This window comes from Musa acuminata, chromosome BXJ3-4, assembly GCF_036884655.1.
Source record: "Musa acuminata AAA Group cultivar baxijiao chromosome BXJ3-4, Cavendish_Baxijiao_AAA, whole genome shotgun sequence".
Classification (NCBI taxonomy): Eukaryota; Viridiplantae; Streptophyta; class Magnoliopsida; order Zingiberales; family Musaceae; genus Musa; species Musa acuminata.
Genome location: NC_088352.1, coordinates 388898 through 409662, shown reverse-complemented (window position 1 = coordinate 409662; position 20765 = coordinate 388898). Strand labels below are relative to the sequence as shown.

The following is a 20765-nucleotide window of genomic DNA, read 5'->3' as shown; positions in this document are numbered from 1 at the left end:
GGATACTTTTCAGAGAGGAAAGTGATAGAGAGTGAGGATTTGGCCATCAAGTTGGTGTGTGGAATTTTCTTGGATTCAGAGGAAAAGATGTGTTGTGGTTGCTGCTGATGCTCTTGTCGTTGTTGCTGTGGGGTGGTGTAGTTGGTCGTTTGTCTTGTTGCGCGAACGAACGCTTTGGTGGCTGTCCGAGAATAGAATCCGAGTAAGCTCTGTTGTCTGTCTTCTCTATCTGCACTCCGTAGTGTAATCTGATGTAGGAAGGATGGGAGATAGAGTAATGCTGCTGCTAGTACTGCTGGCAATGATGGATCCAAAGAAGCCCAGCTTGGAATACGATCCCAACGGAGGAAAGAAGCTTCTTTCATCTCTCTCTTATATGCGTTTGGCTTGGTTGAAGTTATCGCCGGCACTACTTTCTTACGTTTCGGTTTGGTCGTCAGTGATGCTAACATAGAACGCAGGTAATCCTCTCTCTCTCTCTCTCCCTCCCTCCATTTGATTGTGGACTTTCTTTCCTGGAGTTCAGGGTTTTCAATCCCTGGACGTGCTGCTTCAGCTTATCTTTTGTAGGTGACCTTCTGAAATATGCTTCTCTTGATGTTTCATCGAAGGAAAAGCAACAAAAAGAACCCTTTTTTGTTCATTTTGACCCACTTCGAATGGTGTCATTTCTGTTTCTTGGTCCTTCCTCTTTCTCCGGATAGAAGATGAATCATTGATGCGGTGTTATAGGAAGCACAGCAGCTGTAATCTGCCTGATCCCACTCATTTGCCTGTAAGCTCAGCAGCTTTTCTTCCTATTGCTGAGCTGAGCTGAGCTTGCTAATTCTTTCTTTCCTTTTCATTTGAAGCTCGGTATTTTTACTACTCTGTCGACCCTTCTTCACCTAATAGATCTCAATTCTGCCAGAAAGGAAGCGCTTTTAAGGAGTACTTTGAATTGCTTTGCCTGATGATCTGCTGAAATGTCTGCTGCATTTTTCCAGCTTTTTAGATTAGCTTGTTAATTCCTTTTCCTCCTTTTGGAACTTTAAATGTCTGCTGCATTCTTTCTTTCCTTTTGGAACAAATCTCAATTCGATTATGATTTTGACTATTGGTATTCGATTAAGTTTGTGACCACATTGCTATGGAAGAGATTGAGTTTCATTGATTTGTTGGATGTTTTCTTTTTGGGGGAACTTCCTCTATTTTGAGGTGCTCTTTCTCAGCTCATCAAAAAGGGGCAAATGAAAAGAAAAAACAGAGAAGCAAAGTGGACTTGCAATTAACAGTTCGATTCATAGAAAATCTCCATCCTTCTTCATAATAAATACAAACCATCATCTTTTTAGTGGTGATTAGCATTGAGTTAAAAATAGGTCATCTACTTGCTGCTTATCTGACTACATTGGTTAACATGTCAGGAAAATTAAACAATATGAAATCAAGCTCATAATCCCCACATTCTTCCATCTGTAGAAAGAAACACATGACTGAGTATTTGTTACCTCACTATTGTTGCACTTCCTAAATGTGAATCTGACAGAACACTGCAAATGCATCATTCAATTCACTTCCATGTCCAAGGAATTGTATTTGAACTCGAAGAATCTTGTGGACTTAGGATAACATAAAAGTAATTTGATATAATCTTAGTGGCTAAATAGAGAACTGAATTTTGCTTTGTCATTTTCCAAATGCCACAACAATGACAACAACAATAAAATCGCAAGTCCCAACTATTTAGGGTCAATACATGAATTTTTTGTCGCCATTGAGATCTATAAAAAGTCATATGTTTAATTACATTTAAAATACCTAAATCTTTATTTATGATTTCTATTAAAGTTTTTTTACGTCTTCCTCTATCTCTCATCGCACCACCAACATTAATCATTTTACCTCTTTTAACTACCGTATTCGGAAGTTTTCTAAACACATGCTCATAGTATTTTAAATGATATTTTCTCATCTTATCCTCTGTCAAAGCAATACCTTATTGTTCACGAATAAAAATATATTTATTTTTTATCTTTCATAGTAATTCCATACATCCATCTTAATATTCTTATCTCGGCAACACAAACTATTTGAATATGTTGTTTCTTAACTGGCTAACATTCAGATCCATAAAATATTGTTAGTCTCATAACTGTCTTATAAATTTTTTTTTTTAATCTTAAGGGTATTCGATGATCATAAGACTTGTGACGCTCCTCACCATTTTTAACTATCCCGTTTTTACTCCATGAATAATATCTTCATCGATCTCTTCATCTTGCTGAATAATTGATCCAAGATACCTAAAGCTTTTACTTGAAGTAACTTTTTGTCCATGCGATTTAACTATATTCTCCTGTCTATATCTAGAATCACGAAAATTATATTTTATATATTTGATTTTAATCCTATTTAATCTAAAACATTTAGTTTGTAAGGCTTGCTTCCATAGCTCAAGTTTATAATTAATTTCACTTAGGCTCTCATCAATTAAGATAATATCATCAACAAATAACATACTTAAAAAAGGAGGATAAGATTTACTGTGTTAGCTTCATGGTTTATATATCATTAAAATAGTCTTTACACAAGAATTTGGCTGCTTGAAGTTGCAAAGACCCTTTGATTTGTTTGACCTTGGCATTTATAATTAAATACTTCATTAGGCTCACCTTTGTTTTTGTTCTTTGTTCATCTTCAGTAAAATGCTTCTGGACTTGCTGGAATGGTCATTTCCGAGCAAAGCAGAACCTTTAGATGCAGGAGCTTCTTTGAGAAACAAGCTTGGTTTTGTATTTGTTGTATGGTTCTTTTGGCTAAAAATTTTTTGGTTCAAGCAATAAAAGCTTCGGAGATATTGCTGGAAGGCTTGTTTCACAAAAGATGAGAAAATGGTCTGGAGGTTTAGTGTTACTCTTTTTATTTTCTTTGCTGCTCCTGAGACTGTGGATATTGGAGAATCCCTTAGCTGAAAGTTCTCTTCAGAGTCCTTTCTCTGTGAACTATTCTGACTATTTTTACTGGACAAATCCTGAGGGTTCACCTGTAGTTCGTAATCCAGAAAATGACTCACATGTAGTATCTACCGTCACATTAGTCTCCAAACTTTTTTCTCCAAGAAATCTCTCTGTCTCAGAGCTTCAGTGTCTACAGACTTGGAATCATTTGGACCACTTAATAAGCAGTTCTCAAGGCCTACCTCATGCAGTAAAGGCAATCAGGGAGGCTGGAGCTGCATGGGAAAGTCTGATGACCTCAATCGAAGAGGAAAAAAAATATGCTGGTCCTGGAAAAGTGAAAGAGAAACTTTGCCCGTATTCTATTAGAAGAATGAATGCTTCAGAATTTGGTCATGATGTTTTCAAGTTGGTGATACCTTGTGGACTGGTTCAAGGTTCCTCTATTACAGTAATTGGCACTCCAGGTGGTCTACTCGGCAATTTCCAGATCGATTTAACAGGGTCCACACTTCCAGGGGAGCCAGATCCTGCTGTCATCTTGCACTACAATGTCCGCATTCACGGTGATAAAATAACTGAGGATCCAGTGATCATCCAAAACACATGGACTGTGGCTAATGACTGGGGTGAAGAGGAGCGTTGTCCTCCTCTGGATACTGAAAATGATGGGAAGGGTACTCATTTACATGCCCATAACAATTCTTTTTCTTTTGTGCTAAAGATCATGTTGAACTGTCTGCTGCATGAAGATTATATCATCATTAAGTTTTCTCAATAATTCAATCTAAGAACACTCACCGTGATCATATTTCTCTTATTTGTTTCCTCGCTTGTAAGCTGGTCTATTGACTTTCAGCAAACCACAAAATTTTTTTCTCATGCCATTTATGGGAAGTGTTTTTTCGAAAAAAAAAGCAACTTTTGATGGAAATGTATGTCGTTCCACATTGAATTTTTCTGGAACTGTTATTCGGTTCTTTCATGTACCCTGGTTAGTCGTTCAGGCAAATGAATGAATCAATGAAACTTGGCTTCGAGCTCTTACAAAATTTAGTCTTTTCTATACATCTGAAGTAGTAGGGGGTTTACACACAAGAGAAAGATTGTTCAGACTTCAGAGGATGGTCGTTCCGAGAACATGACAGTTGTGTTATGAAAGAGATAGTCGTATAGTGATTCAGGGAGATTGAAATGCAGGAGGTATTGCCTAGAAATGCTTGACAATTGAGGAGGTAAGACCATGAAGGAACAAACAGGTGTATCTAGATGATGAAATGTTTTAGTTGACCAAAGGTGAATGCAGCAGGAAATCAGCTGTGGGGCTAATGCTTGAAAAGAAGAGGAGTTTGGACCGACTTAGTACATTTTGTACATCAGTTTGGACAATACTATCTCATACATCAGAAATGTATGAGATAGTCTTGAAATTTCCTGTTTGTGCCCACTCTTCTCACTTTTTTTTCTTCTTCTTGCTGCTGAGGGTTTTGTGCAGCCAAATTGCTAGATAACTATTTCTATTGAGTGCATTTTCACTTGTTATTTGATTCCTGATCTGCGGCAAGAAAGTTTACTTCTTACATGTATCCTTATCGTAGTACATGTTGCTTAAGAATTTAATTGCATACTTTTTCATTTTCGTACTAATGAAGCTGTAAGTTTTATCTATTCCTTGCAGTGGATGATTTAGAGCAATGTGATCCTGTGGTGGGTAGAGACAACAAGGGAATCATTACAGCTAACGACCACTACAATTTTTCAAGACGTTCTATGCTCCCAAAGGATGGTGCAAAACCAACAAAATATTTTCCTTTTAGGCAAGGATATATTGCCATTGCTACTATACGGATGGGAGCGGAGGGAATCCAGATGAGTGTAGACGGGAAGCACATAACATCATTTGCATACAGAGAAGTACTATTATTACCAGCTTGTCCATTTTCTGATTTCCCAACTCATCTGGCTATATGGCATCATCTAGTGATTGCCATCATCTTAGTTGACATCTGCTTCTGTTCTACAGAGCTTGGAGCCATGGCTTGTGGGTGAAGTAAGAATATCAGGAGACATACAATTGATATCTGTCATTGTCAGTGGTTTACCGACATCAGAGGATTTAGAGCATGTTTTGGATTTGGATATACTGAAGTCATCTGCAATACCCATTCACAAATCATTGGATCTTTTTGTTGGTGTTTTTTCAACAGCAAACAATTTCAAACATAGAATGGCAGTTCGAAGAACATGGAAGCAGTATGATGTTGTTCGTGTCGGATCTGTTGCTGTGCGTTTTTTCGTAGGTCTGGTAAGAAAGCCAAACATGAAAATTATATAATTTCCTACAATCATTTTACCAGTTTTTTTCTTCTTCTTTTTATGTAGTCATCAGATCAAGATCCAAGAGAACTTAATTAGAAACAATATACTATGATTTGATTGCTCTTTGTGTGATTGGTAATATTTCTTCCCTCAACTTAGCTAAATGTCAAGAGCAAATCTGTGTAGCCAAAAACAAGTAGCTATGACATTATGTGTCGTTTTGTTGTTGTAATAGTCGCCCAGAGGTGTGATTGAATGTACGATAGGCGAGACAGTGACCACCTATTCAAGAAGCGTAGGTACTATGTATCATTTTAATGTCTTGCTTATGATAATAAGCAAGACCTGACCTCCCCAAACCCTACGATGACGTGAGACTCATGCATTGGTTATGTTTTATTTATGATAATAAATTTTCTGATCTGCCATAATATGATATAATCACATTAAAATGCTTGGACTTGTCGGTTATTAGAAATTTTTGTTATCTAAATAACTTTTAAATGGATCGTCTAATGCTTCTTACAAGAGAGAAATCATTTTACTTGATCCGAGAGCATATGATTTCAATTTTAATGTGTAAATTTTTTAGCTGCTTGTGATGGAAAAAAAAAATATTTTCCTCTAATTTGTTGTGCATTTGAAAAGACATTTTGTTTTAAAACAAGAATATCTTATTATAGAATTCTTGTTGCCATACTTTTATTAATATTTCGATAAAGTCATATTAATATGTTCACGATTCTCTTTTTTTTGCTTTCCGGGTTTCCAATAGCATAAAAATGAAATGGTAAATGAGGAGCTGTGGAAGGAGGCAAACACATATGGTGACATCCAACTGATGCCATTTATCGATTATTATACTATCATTACATGGAAGACCATAGCCATTTGTATCTATGGGGTAATATGGACCTCAGTTTGTTGACACCAAAGTTTGTGGAGCTGGTTTATGCTGTGTATGGTTCTAACTAACTTTTGCTTCTTGTTCTAACAGACAAATGTTTTATCGGCAAAGTACATAATGAAAACAGATGATGATGCTTTCGCGCGTGTCGATGAGTTGCTTACTTCCTTGCAAAGGGCTAACATCACACATGGGCTATTGTATGGTCGGATCAACTTCAGGTCTCGACCTAATCGAGAAGTTGACAGCAAGTGGTACATAACCCCCGAGGTAAGAGTTTTGAAATGTATATGTCTCGATAAATTTATTTGCTCAGGTTAGATGGAGTAGTACTACACTGATACGGGTGATAATGATAAGTGGCTGATGGATGCAATGCCATTTCAGTGTGTATGAGCTCATAAACTATCTATCTCACAAAGGATCTTAAATTATAGCAGATGCTGCAAAAACTCATACAGGTTCTATTTTGTGGTAGATATAGGAGGGATCCTCCCCCCCCATGCAATAAATAGAAGACAGCTACAGTTGCCTTGTCAAAATTTCTTTCATGTGTGCTGCTTGACCATTAAGAAGATCTTTTTTTGGTCTTTTAGATATTGAAGTTGTCAGTGTTGTTTTTAGAGTCCTTTTTGACTTTCTCTCGTCTCAGGACAAATGGCTGTAACCTTTGTTTTTGTTTCTTTTCTTTCTATTCTCTAAGTCAAAGGTGATTCGGAATCTGATTTCTCGGATATTACAAGGAATATTCTCTAAGTCGAATGCTATCGGGTTAGTATCCGAAGGAACATTTAAAATTGTTTTGTCTGTCTTTTCTTTTTTCTTGTGAAAATGATTGTTGTTTAATTGCATGCCTGAGGGAGGGATTGACGGTAAGAATAAAAGTTGATATTTAAACCGGTCACATTATTTGTGTTTCGAGTAAATCTACGTTTCATTGGCAGGCATTATTATTTAGAACTCTGCTAACTCATAGTTTTACTTTTGACGAAGGAATGGCCGGAAGAGAGGTATCCCCCTTGGGCTCACGGTCCGGGATACGTGGTGTCGCACGACATTGCAAAGGGTGTTCATAAGCAGTATAAAAGGGGCCATTTAAAGGTGCTTCACATTTTCTCCTGCTTTGATTAATCGAGATATGCAACATAGCACTTGTTTATATATATATATATATATATATATATATATAGTTTTTTTATTCCTAAATGAATAAGATTAAATTTCTTTTTTTTTTTAAATTAAATTAATTATAGATTAGTAAGTACAATAAATGTTCATGTGTGAGATACGTTAGAACAATAATAAATAACTTACTTAAGTGACTTGCGACATGAATAATCATTATTCAGACCATGCCAAGCCAAGCCAAGCCAAGCCATCCTCCATCGGTTTAACCTGTAACGATGATTGATGTGATGTGCAGATGTTCAAGCTAGAGGATGTGGCCATGGGAATATGGATAGAGGAGATGAAGAACAAAGGGATGGATATTAATTATAAAAATGAAAATAGGATTAATATCGATGGGTGCAAAGCTGGTTACGTGGTAGCTCATTACCAGGAGCCCAGAGAGATGCTATGCCTATGGCAGAAGCTACGAGACACTCACCAACCAAGCTGTTGCAGGTGGTCATGATGTTGTTGTTGTAAATGAGAATGAGAGAGAGATTGATTTTGGCTTGCAATTTTTGGATGTTTGTGTTGCAACGTGACATTAGGATTTTGGCTTCCATCCATCCATCCATCAGCTGCAAAACAAAAAACAAGATGGCTGTGATCTACCAACCAGCTAACAAAATCACTGGACATCCATCTTATTTCAAGAATCCAAACATCATACAAACCAACCAACCAACCATCTACATCATGTATTTTGACTTGGCAAATAAATCATCACCATCACAACAAAATTGGGAATGAAAATAAATCTTCAATGATCAGACTAAACAACAAAAAGTCATTACATTCACTATATCATATACAGAACACTTCAAAGGAAAAAGTACAAGTCATGGTAGAAACAGGAAGCCAGCTAAGAGTTCTAGATGAAATACAAATGCTTGCTGAAATAATAGACAGCCAGCCTACATCGATCACAACTGGCCACCTTAATAAAACACTCCAAAGATCCAATTGTATATGTTTATGTAGACATCATTGCTGTTCAATAGTGGCTCATCAAGTTGATGGAGAAAACACAATAACACCCCAAATAAACATAAAAGTAACAATAGCAATAAAAATAATCCACAAAGATTATAAAGGCAACTACCTAGCAAGAATTGCAATTGATACATGTTCCTCAATGACCTGACTACCAAGAAAAAAATTACAACTCTAAACATCAAGACAACCAAATAGCATCTTGTACAAAGGTGCATCAATCTTCCGACCTCTGTAATCCAGACAACCAAATTCAGGTGTCCAATAAAATTGTGTCGTTGGAATTAGAATGGACCAATCTTCAAAGGAACAAAAAATGAGACAAGATGAGAGCACCATCCTCTCTAGTACAGACAACCTACAGGTGTCGAATAACAAGGCATCAGACTAGACCTATCTTCAAGGGAACAAAAAAATGAAAAGATCATAACATCATTAACCATGCTTTAGACAGAACTATATCAAGGAAGATCTTAATACGAGCTTATCCTTTGTTAAAATGCTTGCTTCAGAATTTTGATCTAAAAACCCTGTTTCTTTAGCATACAAATGGTGAATGAGTTTTTTTTTGTTTTTAGATGTACATTTCAAAATAAATGGATAAATATATTACTTTCAGTTCAAGGATTGGACACACTTTGTTAGCAGTAGCTAATCCCAACAAATATCACCAGCCATCCTAACTGACCAGAACAACAAGCCAGAGAAAATGTCCCTTGCACAGGGCCACAGGCAAGACAATTAAACAGCAAATAATACAAGGAAAGAGTAGACAATGCCAAGAGTAAACGAAGATAGGAGTCTAGAAACAAGGTAAGCAAACCTTTGGAACAAATACTCGTCATGGCTCTATGTAGTTTGACAATCTCTTCATTTAGATTACCAATTTTGTGCGCTAGAACCAGAAATGGACCAGACATTGTGCATTAGAAAGTCATGAGCTGCCTCTTGCCCGATCACCGGTATTGGCGGCATCCGATGAAATACTTGATGTGCTGAACAAAGGTGGAAGCTCCAGTTATCAGCCAAGAAGTCATGAATTAGACCCATTTGCATATATTAAGCTGCAAGCAGCAGGCTTTCTAATGCCCAATTCCAACATCATATCCCTGAACATTTGACTATCACCTCGCTTCATAGATGCAACATACAAATTGGATACAGAGACAAGGTGGCCAGCCACCTGGTCTGGTTCTAGTTCCATAATTCTGTGGATCACCTGGCCTGCAAGTTTATCATCCTTATGTATCCAACAGCCACCAAGCAAGGCTCCCCAGATAGCAGAATTAGGCTCCACTGGCATCATTTTAATCAGCTCTTGGGCTTTGTTCAAGTGACCTGCACGGCTGAGCATGTCAACAATGCATCCATAGTGTTGTATTTTTGGTCTGATTCCATACATTGAAATCATCTGCTCAAAGTAGCAAAGCCCCTTGTCAATCCTACCCGTGTAACTGCAGGCACATAGAACCGCAATAAAGGTCAACCAATCTGGCTTCTCATTTTCTGATCCCTTGCACTGCATTCTTTGGAATAGATCTAGTGCCTGATCACCATAACCATGGGTTGCAAGGCCTGCGATCATGGTCGTCCACGTGACAGTGCTTTTACGAGGCATCTCGGTGAAGACCTGAAATGCATCATCAATAGCTCCACATTTAACATACATGTGGATGAGTGCATTATTCAGATTCACCAGACATTCTCTTCCATGCCAGAAATTGCAGACATGTGCATGGATCCAACGTCCCAATTCCAAGTCTCCCAAACATGCACATGCTGACAGGACAGCGATCATTGTAACTTGATCAGGTTTTACTCGAGATATCCTCATCTGACTAAATAGAGTGAGTGCCTGACCACTCTTACCGGCCTGCGCACAACCTGCAATCATGGTGGTCCACGACACTTTGTCCTTAGCAGGCATGTCATCAAAGAACCTAAATGCTGTTGCCACATCCCCAGATTGCAAATATCCAGCCAACATGGTGTTCCATGACACAATGTTTCTCTGGGGCATCTCTTCGAATATCTTATGAGCTTTAGCGATAGACTCACCTCTCATGGTGGCAGAGGCAGCATACATATTTATTAAATTAGTCTGAATGTACACACTGGAATCAAAGCCACCAGAAATGATTCTACAGTGCAATTGCTCCCCTTGTGGCAAGAAATTTGGCCCCGCCTTAGCACAGGCAGCAAGGAGGAAAGTATATGTGAAACCATTGGGCTGCAGCGTATCTGTCCTCCCTCTTCTTCTCATCCAATTGTAGATGGTAAAGGAGCTCTCCGGCAAATCTCCATGAAAAATTGCCCTGATCATTTGGTTGCAGAGGGTGGTGTTTGGTTCCTCAACCTGGTCAAAAGCTAGAGATGCATATGTTATATTCCCTGACACAATGCAGCAGGAGAGAAGCTTGGTGATGAGGACATTCTTGCAGGAGAAGCCATTAACCACCAATTTTGCATGCAACTGAGTAAGTTGCTTCATGCTCTTGCATCCTTGAAGCATCAAGAACAAATGCTGCTGTAGATCTCTTGAGTATGGTTTCCAAGAAGCAAGAGAGGACAAGCTGAGCATCCTTTAGACCAGAAAGTTCTCCCAGACATCTAAAATTGGCAGTTTTCTTGTTGTATTATGTGAAATGACTTCAACTCTAATGACATGATCTCACAAGACTAATTAAAAGTGGCTATAGGTGAACAGATCAACCACTGCCCTCATGAACAGAATTCTTGTTCCTGCTTGTCAAAACAATGTATTGTTTCTGCAATCCCATTAGCCACCACCTGAACAAGCAGCCAAGACTGTATGGGAAGGGCAAGCTGGGATCCTTGGATAGCATATGTGAGACATGCAACAGATAACTGATGGACATGATAACAAGAAAAAGATTACTTTTGAAAAAGGGATAATCCTCAGTGACCAAGTAACGATGCAAAATGTTAAAAGAATACAGGAAAACCCATTGTTTTAGAACCTGACATCAGTGTAGATAAACTTATTTGTGCAAACATTTCAAGAGAAAAAAAAGTACTAGGTGAGAAAGAAATAAAAACCTCATGCATCTTAAAACAGTTTGCAAGGTTAACAACTCAGTCCCTTAGATGTTCTTTGATTATGCAATCATATCTGCAATAATCATTACAGGTCTAGTAGGCTCATCATCGTTGTCCATTATTTATTTTAAAATCTAACATCATTTAGATCAATTTAATTTACACAAACATTTAAAAAAACCACTAGATGAAACATAAAGACCTCCCGTATCTTAAAACAACTTGCAAGGTTGACAACGTAGTCAATTAGATGTTCTTTGATTATGCAATCATATCTTCAATAATCATTACAAGTCCGTAGGCTCATCATTGTTGTCTATTAATTTGAAATACAGGAAAAGCCATTCTTTTGGAACCTGGCATTATCATAGATCAATTTCATTACACAACCATATGAAGCAAAAAAACAATAGATGAGATATAAAGAAAACTCATTGCATTTTAACAGCCTGTACGTTGACAACTCAGTCCCTTGATGTTCTTTGACTATGCAATCATATCTGTAATAATCATTACATCATTGTCCATTATTTTCAAATACATATGTCAGTATTTTGGAAGCTGACATCATTGTATTATGCAAACATTTCAAGAAAAAAAGCCCTAGATTAGATATAAAATCCTCCTGCATCTTAAAACAGCCAGTGAGGTTGACAACTCAGTCCCTTAGATGTTCTTTGATTATGCAATCATATCTGCAATGATCATTACAGGTCTGTAGGCTCATCATCGCTGTCCGTTGTTTTGGAATACAAGAAAAGTCATTATTTTGGAACTTGACATCACTGTAAATAAATTTAATTTATCAAACATTTCAAGGGGGAAAAACACTATATGAGATTAAAAAAAAACCTCCTGCGTCTTAAAACAGCTTGCGAGGTTGACAACTCAGTCCCTTAGATGTTCTTTGATTATGCAATCATATCTGCAATAATCATTACAGGTCTGTAGGGTTCATCATCGTTGTCCAAACCATGGTTAACGAAACAGAGTGCACCAGAGATAGCGAGGAAGCATAAACATCCACACCTAAAGATAAAAAGTCGTGAACAATTTGAATGTGGCAAGCATGAGGCAGGAAATACTGGTTGTAGCTGCCTTTTTCCTCCATGTTTCAAGAGACATTCAACGCAGCTTCAAAGATAAACAGCAGAGGGTAGGCATAGGTGATGGAGGGATTACTTGTCGGCGGCAGCCTTCGACAACTGGGAAGAGGAGGAGAAGAATCGAAAGGAGAACGGCCGGTAACCAAGCGGCAGAGGGAAGGAGGAGGAACGGTAGTCCCCCGCTCCTATTTATAGACAAGGAATGGCGAGTCGGATTAGGGTTTTGATTGCCGTGCTTGAACGGTCGAGATCTCATCTTGGAAACCCTAATTCATTGGGTGTTGTTACACGTGTGTTGTTGAATTCATGATTATTCTATTTTACCATTGACGAACGATGGCAGTATTGAAATTTGGAAACATCATTATTATTTTTATTTTATTTCACCAAATTTCAACATAATTTAAATTTCACACAATCTATCTAACACACAAATACAGAATAAAAGATAACAGAGATGAAAGATAAGTATGCTTACAACAAATTCGTCAAAGAAAAAGTAAAGATGCCAGAGATTTGCATGAAATATTGAATCCATTCATTTAATCCCACCCTATTTGTTTGAGACCGGTCATTCATTTAATCTTCACTGGTTTAGTTTGTGACAAAGACAATAAGGGTTGTACGGAGTACCACCATGACCACCTTTCCAACATACATATAGTTTGTGCCCTCACAAGACTATAGAAATCCATGCAACAAATATCTTTAATGTTAATAGTAATAACTTTGTTCACAGGCCAAGAACAAGACCTTGAAGCTATTACTTTCAATCATCTCAATCAGACGAAGAACAAGACAAGAAACAAAACAAACCTCTAATTAACTCGCCACAACATATGGCCGAATCAAGCAAAGGGTGCATAAACCGAACGACAAACACCCGAATCAAGAAGCTGCAGAGTTTGCTCTAAAGGCAACGAGAGAAAGCCCCAAGCAGAGAATATATATATATATATATATATATATATATATATATATATATATATATATATATATATATATATATATTCTTATATGTTTTTAATTTTTTTTTATAAAATTTCATGATAATTGAAGATTGTTTGATTAGCTAGAACAATAAAGTAAAATTTTTTCGTAAAATTATATAATGGTTTGATTGATATTAACTAATAGTAAAATTATGTTAGCTAGTAAAATTTGTTTATAGAGTAAATTTTTAGAAAATTGATGGTGAAATTTAGATGAATTTGGAGGTTGAATATAGCCTATTTTATAAGGGATTTTATCAAAAAATTTCTAATAATTATTACTATGAATTATTATAAATCAATAATTCAAAAGGTAGAGTCCTTAATTAAGATATCTTTTCATTGATATCTTCATTTTTTAATTCAATAAGGTAAATATAAGTTTAATTCACTGTATAATAGTAATTGTATAAATTATTGTATGCATAAGATAGTTTGAAAAAGATGTTTTCACTAATATGATCATAATAAGTTAGTCATAAGCAAAATATGAATATATATATTTTTTTTGTAAGTATAAAAATATATGAATTATGATAAAAAAAAATTTATATGCATGCATGCATGATGACTTGTGGTATGAGAGTGTATGTGTTTTCTATGATATGTGATGTGAGAATGCAATAATATGTTACGACATGCAATGCACATATATACTATCACGTACGATATGAGAGTAAACATATATATATTATGATGTGTAATGTGTGAGTGGACGTATAATATGAAAGTACACATATATATTATGACGTACGATGTGAAAGTGCATGCATATGTTATGATATGTGGATTAAAGTCTATAAATTTGTTATGCACATATAAGCATTTTGAATTATTTCGATGTAGAATTTTACTTTTTATTTTTGTATATGATATGTTATATAGTTATGATCGCTAACAAAATTATAAAATGCATGTTCACTTTAATAAAGTTATAAAAATTTATTTTTATTAAATAATTACTCATTGCATACCTTATTTGTAGGTAAGGATACTAGTACCTAACTCAAATGATTGGGTAGAAAAGTGAGCATGTGCAAACCTATACCAACAAAAATATGAACGCTAACCTATTGTCATTTTATATATATAAATTTTTGACATATCATGTTTATATTTTTTTTAGAGACTATGATTATATAAAATGTCAAAAACATTATATATAAAGAAAATCATGTCATGTTGTTTAACAAGTTAGTATGTTTTAATCCTAAGATTATCTACTATTTATACACTCTTAATAATAATAATAATAATAATAATAATAATAATAATAATAATAATAATAATAATTAAAATAATAAAACATTAAAAATATAACATCTTATTTTAGTCATAGGATATTAATGAAACTAAAAATTAAGTTTTACAATATATATTTTATAAAAAATGATGAGAATAAAATTTCAACTATATATGCACATTATTTATTTTTTATGATACAGCAATCAACAAACATAAGTCTGATACATATACATAAAAATAATAAAAAAATACTTTTAAATTTCTAATAGTTTATTCATAAATAACTACAGATGTCTATATATATATATATATATATATATATATATATATATATATATATATCTTAATTTGTGAATTTATAGAATCATCGAGAATTTGATTGAAACACTAACCAGTTCTAAGCCTAATTGAAACAAATGGACTATGGTCATGGTTCATAGTTTGACTAATGTAACAACCAAGCTTTACAACAAGGGTCAAACTTACTTGAATGGTCTACCTATGCACAGTATCAGTGTTTTAGTGATATGTTTTCCAATTAACTTGCTGACTAAAATAATTTTTAAAATAAAATATGGAACCACCAGCAAACTTTTACCTCGATGCAATTAACAGTAAACTAAACTTGATGTTTACTCATAATTTACATATCTCCAAAGTTTATGCAGTATCAAGTTTCATCTCATCCTCAAATGAGTTTATGAACTTTTAGGAAAAGATCATGGGCATACTACTAGTTCCCTCCATATCTGAAGAAGTGTCTGTAGACAAAAGCCATCTCAAGGATCAATTCTTCCTCCCTTCACACAGAATGATGTGATACCCATGCCTGCATTTGTGTCCAATATTTTGGTTATAAACCGATACTACCTTATAACATAAGCAAAATTTTCATAACCACTTTTAAAGCATGAAAAATAACAACATCCAAACCAAATATATCAAACTTCTAGCACAACAGACATGTAGAGGTTGGATGATAAAATCTGAGAAGTTAGTCAGTTGGCATACGTTGATTTAAACGGTGCACTGGTAGCTCCAACAAGTGTACTAAATGCCACATCCTGAAAAGGACCAGCCATTTTACCCCTAGGAAACCATCCAAGGTCTCCGCCTTTCTTTCCTGATGGACACTCGGAATACTCTGTGGCCACCTGAAACAGAGCCAGCACAAGGCGAGAAAAAAGTAATTCCTCCAACATTTAATGCATTCAAAGCAGATCTATGACTATGCATTTAGGAGGAAAAAAAACAAATAACCTTTATAGTGGAGAAAGAGAACAAATAACGTCGACAGTGGTACTATTAAAATTCTTTGTGATATAATGACTGTACATAGACAAACTAGCAGAACACTTCAAGAGAAACCAAACTTGACATTTAATGAGCTTCAAGATAATCCATCAAAACAGAACTTATACGACGACTCATGGTTTCCCTCTAAATCCCCATTGTCATAGATACCCCTAAAATATTATAATTAGTTTAAATGGAGCCAAAAGAAGTTTGGCCTGGCAAGACAGTAGGCAGAAACCCTCACTCTTTTTTTATCTACAAAATCCATTCTAGAGAGGCATTTGGCAGTACACATCAAACTATTAAAATGATAAAGGTGCAAGGAATAAACCAACTTTAAATATCTATTCCAATATTGTTGAGAAGATATGAAGGTCTGCAAGTAGCAGTTGTAGTACAAATACAAAGAGACCAGATCAAAAGAATTTTCTCAAGAAAAAAGTGAAAGCATAATATATAAAGCAAATTAACATGTTCTTGGAAAAAGGAATGATCTAAACAGGTTATATCTAAATACATATAAGATTTGAAATAAGCCACAGAACTGAATTATGTGATATTGCAAACCAGTTTAAGACTAACACTGAAATTAATATTTCATCTCAATTTATTATATCAATACCCAAAGAACAATCAAACTCAGCCAACATGTCACATAGACCAGCAAACAATTCAACATAAGTTTGATAGAATCAATCAACAAGCAGTAATCCAAGCTGAACTGAAACTGATATTAAGTAGATAAACTTTGAAATCTGACTCTCACTATCATGTTGGTAAAGTTCCAATTTCCTTATGCACCAGAAACTGCTTCCAAGTTGCATAACTTGGTGATTAAGCACAGACAAAGAATGCAAACAACTTGAATGAGAACTTCACCATACACCACTCCCAAGTTGCATAACTTGGTGATTCGTTGCAAATAAGAAGGCAAGCAAACTCAAATGTGTGAGAAACTGTCAAACTTTCTGCTTATTCATAAGTTGCTCAAGCAAAGGAAATTTCAAACTGTGCAATGGGCCAAATCAATTCAGTTTAAAATAGTTAACTAGAAAGCAAAAAAATGTTAAAAGGTTTAAAGTTTAAGTTCCAGAAAGTTACCTACGTCACAATATCAACAACTGAAGATTTATCTTGATCATTCATTGAAAATGCAACTAAATATGAAGGAAACACATACTTCAATGTAATAATACAAAAAAAAATGAAAATGAGAAAAAAAAGCACAAAGAATCTAGCCAAAAGAGAAAAAGAAACACGAAAGCAGAACAGAGAAAGCAAATGGAGCAGGGAATCATAAAACAATAGAAGGATTTCAACTGTCTCACATTGCTCTGCCAAACTATCTAAGCTAGAACTGCACACTCTCACAAGATATAGACACAATTTCAGTGGAAAAAACAGAGATCTTGCCTTTGCAAATTCAGCAGGGGGAACCTTGTCTCCATTGCTTAGCCAACCATCTTGGAGCTTCTTGTATGCTTCGTTAATCTTGCCTTGCTTTTCACATAATATGTGCCGTGCTGAAATGCAATTAATGGCTTTATTAAGACCTATTAAGACATCCACTGTGAATGAAATGATACTAATTGCTTAAATTGGTACCATATCTCTCTTGTGCATTGTTAAACCAAAATACAGTTAGCAAATGCTGCAAGATAGGAAAGATTAGCCCATTTCATAGTCATGATGCCCATATAGATTTCCATAATCAGATTAGTGTAAGTTTACATCCGACCATGCTTTTATTTTTTAAAAAATCTTAGTATATTCTACTATAGCAAACTTGTTCAAGAAAAAGAGTCTCTAGCAACATTCCTGGTGGTTGAAGGTAATTGAATTTGCCAAAATTTTCAGCAAGCTGAAGGTAATCGATAGAAAATTTGCCAAGATGGATCCATATCAGCCATTAGCTCACCAGAAGCCAATACACGAGCAAAACCAGAAATAAACAGGACTGACCAAGGGTTGGCTGATTTCAGCTTATCCTGATATTTTGGGAGATGGATTAGACAAACTTAATCAGAATTAATTGAATTGATTGATCACTTGATCCAAAGCAAGAGTTGCACCCCCGTGGGAAAGGAGATGTCTCCTTGTATCCCACAAAGAAATGATAGAAGCCCATGCCTTTCTAACTGGTAGAACAGGACATTATAGTTAATCTAGTTCCTGTTCCTATACATGTGCCAATAGTATTCAATAACACAAGTTCTTATAACAAAAATAAGATTTTAACTAAAAAGAAAGCCAAACATTAAACACACTGTATAACTCAAGTCAGTAGCATATCAATGATACAAAAAATATGGCTTGTACCAGAAAAATAAGAATCAAGGTCAATAACAGTTTTCATCAAGTTAGAGTGAAGATGTATTGACCCTAATTAAACTACCAAAGGGAAGTGAATATCTAAAGAATAAGAAAACACCAACAGGTTTCCATATCAAACTAGTATTTGGTCATCAGCCAAAAGAAAATGAAGCATCCATATGTGAGTGTCATCATAGGGTTTTTAAGCATATTAATAACAAAAATATTATATGCCAAACCAAGTCTAAACAAATAAGTGATCAAGTATTGAACATATTATATGAAAAACCTTCCATTTACCATGAAAAGAATGTGAACAGTAATACTGAAATGTACACTAACAAAAGCCAGGACATACAAAAACTGCCCGACATACAAATCATATACTCAATCCCACAATCAAGTAGCCAATTTTCTATTCCAAAACTTATTAAACTACATATATTTATGTAATTAATGTTAGCATTAACTGATATACATAGGAAAGTTTTGGTGTAGGACAAGTTGTAGTTTTTTTTTTTTTCTTTTTCCTTGTAATTTGGGGGTGGTGTTGCTGTAGGACTCGTCTGGAGTCCTTCATGATATTTTGATGCTTGTAAGTCCTCATTTCTTTATAATCCCACAGATAAGGATCTAGATACCTTGTTAGTTACTATCATTTTCCTAAAAACATAAAATATTGTGCATATGCACCTCTCCTAAGAAAAAAAAGTTGGTTGATCATTTATACACGTAAATATGCATCACGAACTTAAAAATCGACTTTTGAAATCAGATATAGCTATTAAAAATTTGAGTCAGTAATTCCTTTATATGAGACATTACAGATAGGAGAACTCCTATATTTAATTGTTGAAGAGAAAAGCGAAATAATGGACAAATCAATACTCAAATTTGCACAAAAGCAATTTTTTTTCGACCTTACAGTTTTAGGGCTTCTTTAATCAGTTAACCCAAAAAAAGAAAAGAAAAGAAAAGAAAAGAAAAGTTGAAAATTCAACAATAGAAGAGGAGCAAAGAAACAAAGAAAAAAAAAGCCTCATAACTCATCAACCTATACATAACAAATGGACAGAAAAGGGGATCATATTTCTGTGGTCTTACAAAGAATGAAGGATGCCTATATAATTACACCATATGAAAGTCGGAATTTATGTCAAAAGGAACAATAAGAACGGATAAAATGACAAATAACGGGTATATATTCCAACATAAAGAGCAGCTATACGCTTCACATACATATTACTCTGCAGTAATCCGTATGGCATTATCTGAAATATACACAGCTCGTCAATCACCCAGATTATAAGAAGCACAATTTGAACGAAAATACACTATAATCTTAACTGATTGTGAAGGAAACTATAACAAAAGGGAATCATGATCACGAGAAGAAGCCACAACCTTTGACATAAGTGCAGGTACCGAGCCCATCACTTGACTTTCCACCCTTGGCTTTACCCTTAGAGGCATTCTCATCAGATGCAGCGGCCTGCTTTCCCTTGCCCTTCCCTCCCGAATCCTTGGGTTTCGAGTCCCTCCCCATCACCTCTCGTGCAAAAAATCGGCTACCTGAGACGCGATCGAGCGAGACCAAACACAATCACCCTGAGAGTTGGACCAAATGAAAGGCAAGATCCATCCGAAAGAAGCCGATCCAACCCCGGAATCAACAACAGTCAAAGGAAAAGGGGAGGGAGAAGGCCAGCCAAGAAATCACAGAAAACAAGAACAAACGCGGGTGGAAAGGAAGACATCATCTACAGAGAGAGAGAGAGAGAGCGATTGAAGGCTTACCTCGAAGGCGATCGTAGGAAAACAAATATGGGGGACAAACCGAACCTAAAAAGGAGACGCCGGATGATCTTTTTAAGTGTGTACTACCGATATTGCCCTCGAGGAGATCATGATCCAAATCTTGCTTATAAATTGCGGTGCAGAAAGTGGCTGACCGACGACATTATAAATTGGTACACTTATTTCAAGTTAGGTCATAAATTCCGATAAGCCCTAATGAGAAAAGATTTGCACCGATCCATCCATCATATGCAAATGATAAATGATGAAAATGAAACTTATATGATACTTTATCATCTAAACTATCTTACTATAAATTTTGATCATTTAAAATATCATAAATTTAGAGTCAGGTAGTAGTGATAAATGATGTCAGGCACATAAGTAGAAAAAATATCTACAAAAACTATTATCGGAGCATTCTCGACTAAGGGATTTGAATATAATCTCTCTCCTGTAAAGTCGAACTTTACTCAAACAAGAATTGATCAACTGTTGCAGTTATTCATGAGTTGGGACTCACACTACCTGAAGATTAAAGTAAACATGCAATGTTGTAACATTTGAAGTCTCAACCGGTTGCCACTCACACTCTTACCTGAAGTTTGAAGTAGACATATTACTCCGT

The 20765-nt window shown here is 35.5% G+C and overlaps 3 protein-coding genes, 4 non-coding genes and 1 pseudogene across 16 annotated transcripts; 1 reads left to right on the top strand and 7 right to left on the bottom strand.

Annotated features, from left to right (window-relative positions):
* The first annotated feature begins 234 nt into the window (after positions 1-234).
* On the top strand, positions 235-7909 carry LOC103980546 (beta-1,3-galactosyltransferase GALT1-like). Of its 2 annotated transcripts, XM_009396982.3 has the most exons (8): positions 235-461; positions 2684-3616; positions 4618-4853; positions 4963-5244; positions 6034-6162; positions 6256-6435; positions 7159-7266; positions 7589-7909. In XM_009396982.3, exons 2-8 carry the CDS (start codon positions 2866-2868, stop codon positions 7799-7801), a joined length of 1899 nt encoding a protein of 632 aa, XP_009395257.2. In that variant the 5' UTR covers positions 235-461; positions 2684-2865; the 3' UTR covers positions 7802-7909. The 2 variants fall into 2 exon arrangements, with proteins under 2 accessions (XP_009395257.2, XP_065006069.1); XM_065149997.1 differs by lacking the exon at positions 6034-6162.
* On the bottom strand, positions 7660-12654 carry LOC103980434 (pentatricopeptide repeat-containing protein At5g56310). 9 transcript variants are annotated; one of them, XM_065150003.1, is made up of 4 exons: positions 12418-12654; positions 12241-12313; positions 9152-12120; positions 8349-8686 (listed from the first exon to the last, which is right to left on the bottom strand). In XM_065150003.1, exon 3 carries the CDS (start codon positions 10907-10909, stop codon positions 9362-9364), a length of 1548 nt encoding a protein of 515 aa, XP_065006075.1. In that variant the 5' UTR covers positions 10910-12120; positions 12241-12313; positions 12418-12654; the 3' UTR covers positions 8349-8686; positions 9152-9361. The 9 variants fall into 9 exon arrangements, with proteins under 9 accessions (XP_065006071.1, XP_065006075.1, XP_065006077.1 ...); XM_065150005.1 differs by having other exon boundaries at positions 9152-11196; XM_065150000.1 differs by having other exon boundaries at positions 12241-12654.
* On the bottom strand, positions 11419-11504 carry LOC135637442 (small nucleolar RNA SNORD25). The gene has a single exon (XR_010496289.1). It is a non-coding gene; the product is annotated as a small nucleolar RNA SNORD25 (small nucleolar RNA).
* Positions 11621-11705, bottom strand: LOC135637446 (small nucleolar RNA SNORD25). The gene has a single exon (XR_010496291.1). It is a non-coding gene; the product is annotated as a small nucleolar RNA SNORD25 (small nucleolar RNA).
* Positions 11847-11926, bottom strand: LOC135637447 (small nucleolar RNA SNORD25; annotated as a pseudogene).
* On the bottom strand, positions 12041-12125 carry LOC135637443 (small nucleolar RNA SNORD25). Its single transcript, XR_010496290.1, has one exon. It is a non-coding gene; the product is annotated as a small nucleolar RNA SNORD25 (small nucleolar RNA).
* LOC135637441 (small nucleolar RNA SNORD25) lies at positions 12271-12356 on the bottom strand. The gene has a single exon (XR_010496288.1). It is a non-coding gene; the product is annotated as a small nucleolar RNA SNORD25 (small nucleolar RNA).
* A 2680-nt stretch (positions 12655-15334) lies between the features above and the next one.
* LOC135635521 (uncharacterized) lies at positions 15335-20114 on the bottom strand. The gene is made up of 4 exons (XM_065146634.1): positions 19745-20114; positions 17441-17550; positions 15743-15885; positions 15335-15560 (listed from the first exon to the last, which is right to left on the bottom strand). Exons 1-4 carry the CDS (start codon positions 19884-19886, stop codon positions 15518-15520), a joined length of 438 nt encoding a protein of 145 aa, XP_065002706.1. The 5' UTR covers positions 19887-20114; the 3' UTR covers positions 15335-15517.
* Between the last annotated feature and the right edge of the window lie 651 nt (positions 20115-20765).